The sequence below is a fragment of the Zeus faber genome, assembly GCF_960531495.2.
Source record: "Zeus faber genome assembly, chromosome: 5".
Lineage (NCBI taxonomy): Eukaryota > Metazoa > Chordata > Actinopteri > Zeiformes > Zeidae > Zeus > Zeus faber.
Genome location: NC_137192.1, coordinates 12855345 through 12862844, shown reverse-complemented (window position 1 = coordinate 12862844; position 7500 = coordinate 12855345). Strand labels below are relative to the sequence as shown.

The 7500-nt window shown below is 49.1% G+C and overlaps 1 protein-coding gene across 1 annotated transcript in view; it reads right to left on the bottom strand.

Moving 5' to 3' along the window:
* ptprt (protein tyrosine phosphatase receptor type T) overlaps nt 1–7500 on the bottom strand; it is a gene marked incomplete at its 3' end in the record, with an annotated part of 224576 nt that overhangs the window by 31834 nt on the left and 185242 nt on the right. Inside the window, exons 23-26 of the mRNA XM_080001601.1 lie at nt 4153–4229; nt 2873–2909; nt 1106–1203; nt 408–524 (exon numbers count right to left, since the gene is read on the bottom strand). Of these exons, the coding sequence (XP_079857727.1) occupies nt 408–524; nt 1106–1203; nt 2873–2909; nt 4153–4229 (329 nt within the window). The remainder of the gene's footprint in view (nt 1–407; nt 525–1105; nt 1204–2872; nt 2910–4152; nt 4230–7500) is intronic.

Below are 7500 nucleotides of genomic sequence, written 5' to 3'. Positions count from 1 at the left end.
TTTCTGTTTCGTATTTTTCGGCTATATTTGTAGATATTTGTCCATTTTCATTTTTATTTTTTATTTTATTTTCACTTCCATACTTACTTTTTATTCTATTACACTTCATTACTATTTTTATTCTCCATTTGTTTTCAGACCGTTCAGCTTGTTTTTAGTATTATATCTCAGGACAAAAATAAACTGATTCTGAATCTGATTTATGGCTTGTATCTGGGTGGATTGAGGAACGCCTCATGCGTGCATTCGGAGGACTTGGCTTTGTACGAACTTTGGAAGAGAAAACACGTGATGTCACACCAGGTCACAAGGACGCCAAGTACCAGCCACTCAGCCAGAGACAGAACATGACGGCATACGGCTGAATAATAATCATCGTGTAATGTTGTGACATTTTATTTCTCTACCTTCTGGACGGTGAATGTGCGTATGACGTACTCCGCCAGAGGTTCGGTCTCGATCAGCGTGACCTTAATGTCCCCATAAACCTCCGTCTCATCCGGCCAGTAGCGCACACACTTTACCTGGAGAAACACACACACACACACGCATACATGCACACAGGGACAACACACACACACACACACACACACACACACACACACACACACACACACACACACACACACACACAATTAAATAGTCAGTGCTGTAAGATTTATTAAGGTAATAACACACAGACCTCATTTCCAGAGAAAAACACACGTTCATTTTGACACATGCACAAGCGCACACTGGGGAGAAACAGGAGAAACGATGTTGCTCTCCTAAATTCTGGCCACGCACAGAGGCATAGATTCAGGGGAGGGAGCATGCATTTGCACGTGCATTTGACCCCCCCCTAATAAAATCATGAAATGACATAAATAAAGACATTTCCATCACCACCATAAATTGATGTAGAAAAGGCACAAATCGGCACATAAAGATTAGCCAGGAAACAGGAAATGAAGTGTTTGACTCAAAATGTCCTGGCGGACGAACCCCAGACCCTCCCCCCCGCGCTTAATGTGTCCCCTAAATGTTCAAATTAAACCTATGTCACAGCACACACACACACACACACACACACAGACACAGCGAACCCCGCTGGGGAATTACTTACCCTGCCCACCTCCACCAGATTGGTAACCATGACGATGGATGCTGAGTTCTCCTGCCAAACCATCCTCCAAAAATCCCTGACGGTCTCCTGCATGGGTCCTGAGACAACACACACACACACACACACACACACACACACACACACACACACACACACACACACACACACACACACACACACACACACACACACACACACACACACACACACACGCACACATTCAGATGAGCAAGGGTGACACGCAAGACTCAGTGGCTCAAATAGATAAGCCACTGTACGAGGATCTCACGAGGGCTCAATCCCAGTCTGCGTTTCAACCAGTTTAGTCTCCGGGATCCAGAGGAGTCATTTGAACTTGTAATCAGTTTGCTTGGAACCTCTTCTGGCAAAATTTTTCTCGGAGCTCCTGTGTCTTCATGCGTTTTGCGGAGGTAACAACCTGATTACACGAAAGCTTCCTTAGAACATTACGAGGTTCAGCTCAGTATGATAAGCAGATGCTGGGTGACCACCAGGCCACGGGTTTGAACCCCGACATCCCACCACTCTCCTTGATGTCGTAAGAGTGCTCCTGGTTGCAGACTAAGGGTTACTGGGTCGTGTGAGCGAGATGACGACGTTTGTGATGTCATCGCTAGCAGTGACCCTCCTGTCAAGAGGAACCAGTGAAGGTCGTCTCTGAGCAGTTGCAACACAGACAGACACTGGCACCTGAAGTGTAATCTAGTTGTGTTTCCCCAAAAGAATCGTGGACAAGCTGGACGTAGAAGTGAGGGCGCCATTCAATCGTTTGCCAGATGACTTTCCAGGGGCTGCCCAACAAAATGTTCCCAGAGACGGATTGCGGGAGGGGTGCTTGATATGGAAAAGGTTGAGAATCACAAGGTTAAGGATCAAGACAGAGCAGCCTTGCAAAACATTCCTTTAAGTGTCATTAAGAACAGAAGTGATTTTATTGACGCTGGAAGTACTGAACTACCAGCGTCTTTGAGAAAAGGTACCATCTCAGTTACAACACGGAGATAGAGGCCTTCCAGGGCCACGATGTCTTATTTCATTTTTTGGAATCTTCCGAGACAAACTGGACAATTAGACAAAACGGGTTGCCATAACTCGTAACTCATAGTAAACCCGGGGTTATTATAATAAATGTCTTCCAATGGAGCACAGCTAGATATTCCTCTTAACCTTTCCAGCTCTGCTCCATGCATGATTGGTCAGACTACGCAACCTTTTTCCAATCTTCCACTCTCCGGATCTGGTGCCTGTCCCCCATGTCGCCTTAATTTCCTGTTCGCAGCTTCCAGAGTGGAGCCCAGTGTGGTTCCTCTGCGTCTATTTTAAGGTCCGACGCGTTGTGCCTTCAGAGCTGTTCTTCTGCACATCGCTGTTGCAAGGCCTGTTTATTTGAGTGACCTGAGTCGCCTCCCCGGCAGCTTTCACCGTTCTGGCCGTTCCGCTCCTGACCGCGCTCATCAACAAGGCGATGGATCAGAGACGTACGTGACACGTGCACAAAGTGCGGTCCAGATGAGGCGGCTTGGTGTTCACAGGGTTTTTGGGGTGGAAACAGCCTCTTAAATTGGTCAGGGCGATTCTCTGCACTGGGTGGATTTTGAGGCTCGTGCTAGTAGCCTTCCGCTTCCAAAAGGAGCGGGTCTGGCGCTGGCCGACGGGCGCACCCACGTGCACGCACACACACACACACACACACACACACACACACACACACACGGGCACACCCACCCACACACACAGTTGAATTACCTTGAGTGGCGATGTAATGTCTGGGTCGATGGTAACCCTGTGACACGGAGGAAAGAACATAAAAATAAACACAATGTTTTTCCACACCTTTAACCCATCCCATTCCTCCATCCCCATCCCTCTCTCTATCCCTCCTTCTGTCTACCACTCTTTCCATCAGTCTCTGAATCTCACTCAAATTAAAGAGAATAATAATATCTCTACTTTCCCTCGACGGGTGGGCACTCCATCCCTCTCACACACACACGCGCACGCGCACGCATACGCACACGCACACGCACACGCACACACACACACACACACACACACACACACACACACACACACACACACACACACACACACAAATACATGCACACGCACTCCTTCAGCAACTTGTTGGTCCCTGCTTGGGCTGCTTGTTCTCTTCTCTATCCTCTCTCTCCTTAATTCTGCCTCTTCTATCTTTTCTTTCACTTTTTTTTCTTATTTTTTATGTTCTTTTCCTCAGGCCGCTCTCTCTGTCTATCTCTCTCTCTCTCTCTCCCTAGATATCCCTCTCTCTCTCTCTCTCCTGCATCCCTCTCTCCCCCTTTATCACCTCTTACCAGAAAACCAGCATTTTGCATCACATCCATTAGCCCAGTGATTACAACAGCTGCAGAGAACAAGGGATTAAACAGACGAGTGCAGCCACCACACCTCCCTCAAGGGAGGAGTGGGGGAGGAGAGAGGGAGAATGGAGAGAGGAGTAGAGGGAGGGTGGAGAGAGGAGGAGGAGGGAAGGAAGATGGAGAGGGGAGGAGAGGGAGAACGGAGAGAGGAGGAGAGGGAGGATGGAGAGATGGAGGATTGAGAGAGGGGGAATTGGAGGATGGAGAGAGGCTGGGGAGGATGTAGAGAGGCAGAGTGGGAGAATTGCAAGAGGAGGAGAGGGAGGAAGGAGAGAGGGAGTATGGAGAGAGGGGCAGAGGGAGGATGGAGAGAGGGAGGATGGAGAGAGGGAGTATGGAGAGAGGGGCAGAGGGAGGATGGAGAGAGGGAGTATGGAGAGAGGGAGTATGGAGAGAGGGGCAGAGGGAGGATGGAGAGGGGGGATAGAGAGAGGGTGGAGAGAGCGAGGATGTTGTGATTTCATAAGAGGTGTTTATCGTTTCAGAGGAGGAGACAGGAGTCAGACACCATTACACTGTGTGTGTGTGTGTGTGTGTGTGTGTGTGTGTGTGTGGGTGTGTGTGTGTGTGTGTGTGTGCGTGTGTGTGCGTGTATGCGTGTGTGTGTGTGTGTGCGCGCGCGCTCACGTCGATGTAGTTGGCGTTGATGTAGTCGGAGTGGGGGTCTCCATCCAGCAGCTGCAGTCGGACCCTGGTGTGTTCATCTGTAGGGTCAGATGGCACAGCAATACAACAGGCCTAAAGTTACTTTTACCCACAGGAGGAAACCACTTAATGACTGGCCGGACGACTGGCTGGACGAATGGCTGGCTGGACGACGGACTGACTGGCAGGACGACTGACTGGACGCCTGGCTGGCTGGACAACTGACTGACTGGATGACTGAATACCTGGACAAATGGCTGGCTGGAGGACTGGTAGACGGACTGGATGACTGGCTGACTGGACAACTGCCTGACTGGCTGGACGACTGGCTGACTGGAGGAATGTAGGACTGACTGACTGACTGGACAACTACCTGACTGACTGGAAGACTGACTGCCTGGCTCGACTGGCTGGGGGACCGGACAAAATGGCTGGCTGGAGGACTGCATGACTGACTGCGGGATTGACGAACTGGCCGCACGATTGACTGACTGGCAGGAGGACTGAGGGACAGACTGAGAGGCTGACTGTCGTTCTGGCCGAATGTCTGTCTGACTGTCTGCTGGGCATCAATTTACAGAGGTGGCTTTGTGTTCTCAGCAAACAGCATCAGGTTTGGTTTGGAAGGCACCACACGTGAGTCGCAGCAGATCCAGCCGGGAGCCGGACCGTGTCCAAACAGTGTTGTTATAAGCTACATTACAAGCTTTTAATTCGATACCACGGACACATCAAGTCAACAGGAAGTACCTCCCTTTGAAAGCTAACCTTACTGCCTCGTACGCCAATATTTTTGGCTATTTTTTGAGACATTTTCAGTTTTCTTTTTTTCCCCTGAGAAACCCCCCGCTGCAGTGTATTGATTCATCCGTCACTGCTTTTAGCCCCAGAACGTCCTTGTCAAAACGATACTTTGCAAAAAGTGTCATGCGATCACTGAGTGTGAAATAAAACCACTTCTGCACTCGCTCTGCCTCTTTGTGAATGAGTGACGTCAGATCTTTTGGCAAGAAGTCTGAGAGCGGGTCAGAGCTCTGTCGCAGCATCCGCCGTCTGGAAACTGGAGTTTGGGCGGTCGCCACGTTCCCTTTCTCCCTGCGTTAATAACGCCAGCGCTCGCTTGTAGCACGTGCTCGCCGCTGGTCGCTCACGCTCCACCTTCGGCAGCGTTATTTTTTTTCGATCGGAGATAATGATGGAGGTGGAAAGCAGGGCCGACGTGGCCCTGGCTGCCGGTCTGATTTGGGTTTTACTTGATGAGAAGCAGGTCGGACAGTGGGTCTGTAACGGACAGAAGGGCGGAGCCGGCCTCGGGGTGAGGCACGGCTCCACGATTCATCTTCTATTACTGTCCCCTTAAAGCAGCCATTCAGCAGCACCAGGTGCAGTTTGCAGAACCAGAATGAGGTTGACTTGAAATGTTCTCCAACTGTCACTGTTTATGACTTATTTTCAAACCTTTTCTACACTTTTACATGTGTATGAATATATAACTGTATACAACTAATTAGTATTAGTAATGTCATACATGTGCATTACTGTGAAATGAAAGACATGTAGTTTACCCTCTGGTTCCAGTATGTGAATTAGAGGACACTACATCAATCTCGATCCAATTAATATACTGGAGCTATAATTGATTGGAAAAAAGAAAGACTAGAAAACCTAGAGAGAACATAATGCTCTCTGTCTCTCTCTCTCTCTCTCTCTCTCTCTCCCTCTCTCTCTCTCTCTCTCTCTCTCTCTCTCCCTCTCTCTCTCTCTCTCTCTCTCGCTCTCTCTCTCTCCCACTCTCTCCCCCTCTCCCCCTGTCTCTTGACTTCATGCAGCAGTGTGACTCACCCTCAAAGTGCACGTGGCTCGGGCCAAATCAATCCTTTTCTGATAGATCACCCTGTTCTAATGCCCATTCACTGTATTAAAACAAATTGGAGGTAATCATTGTTAATAGCGCCAGAGCCATTTTGTTTGGGCTGGAGAGACCGGGACCCTGTTTTCTACTCTCTGTCTGTCTGTCTGGATATTTTGACCGTTGGTTATAAGAACCTATCTATGTAGTTCAGGAAACTGCATTTTTTAAACACACGACAGTATATCACCATGGTTCCCAGAACCAGAATCAAGACGATATCAAGTTTCTCATCAGAATATACAATATATACATCCACTGCGTTCCAAATTATTATGCAAATTATATTTTTCTCTGATTTTCCTAAATAGTCGATGAAAATGACAGTCAGTATAATTTTCAAGTCATCAACCGTGAGGGTATAATTTGAATGTTATTGAACAAACCTCCCAATGATAACAGTATTTTTTTCAAAAATAAAAAACTCAAAATGCACTGTTTCAAATCATCTTGCACAACTGAGTTTCAAAACATTTTATAATTTGTAAAGAACTGAAAATGGTCATGAATTTGCAGCGTTGGGAGGTCATATTGAGCCATGAGACACAATACCAGCCATGAGTTTAATTGAAAAACAAAAAATGTAATGTTTATGACACTTAAATCCAATTTGTATAATAATTTGAAACACGGTATACTGTGTGTATATATTATGTGTATATGTATATTCAGTATCGTTGCAGACCAAGGGGTCAAGCCTCGGCTGCAGACGACAGCACAGCTCCTCTGCCACGGCCACCAAGTTGCCTCGAATCGGCCGAATCAGCACCCGCGCGGTGCTGGTTGGTCAGACTCGGGGAAGGGTCTCGTCAGCCGACCAGGACAGAGAGCGGAACGCCATTCCGCCTGAGCCCAAATTCATCATCATTATTTATTATCAGCATTCTGTTCATCTGTATGAACGCCGGCGTGAGCTCCCAGGAGCACGCCGCGACCGGCCGCTGGCCCACCGCCGCCAACCGGGAGCCGGCCAGAGGACCAGACTCGCGTCCGACCCCAGGACCCATGTGGGATTTGCCGGGTCGCCGGCCCGCCCCGAGGCCCCGGGGAGAATGTCCAGGGGGTTGCTGCTTCCCACCCCAGCGTCCAAGCGGATTTTGCCAGGTCCCCAGCCCATCCCGGCGCCCCGGAGCGGAACTGCCGGGGCTCCGCTGCACCTTGGGTGAAAGCCTGGTCCGACCCCAGCTTGATAAAACTGCTATGGCCGCAAACACTCCGAGACCCAAGACCAAGAAGGTGGTGAAGCAGTTTTTTGGGCTGGCCGGCTACTATAGGAGGTTTGTACCCATCGTTTCGGAGCTAACCAACCCCTTGTCCGACTTCACTCGAAAGGCTGCTCCAGATCCGGTCCAGTGGTCAGAGAAGTGCCAGTAGGCGTTTGCGAAGGGTAAAGTCAGCTCTCTGTGGGAAGCCTAACTTCT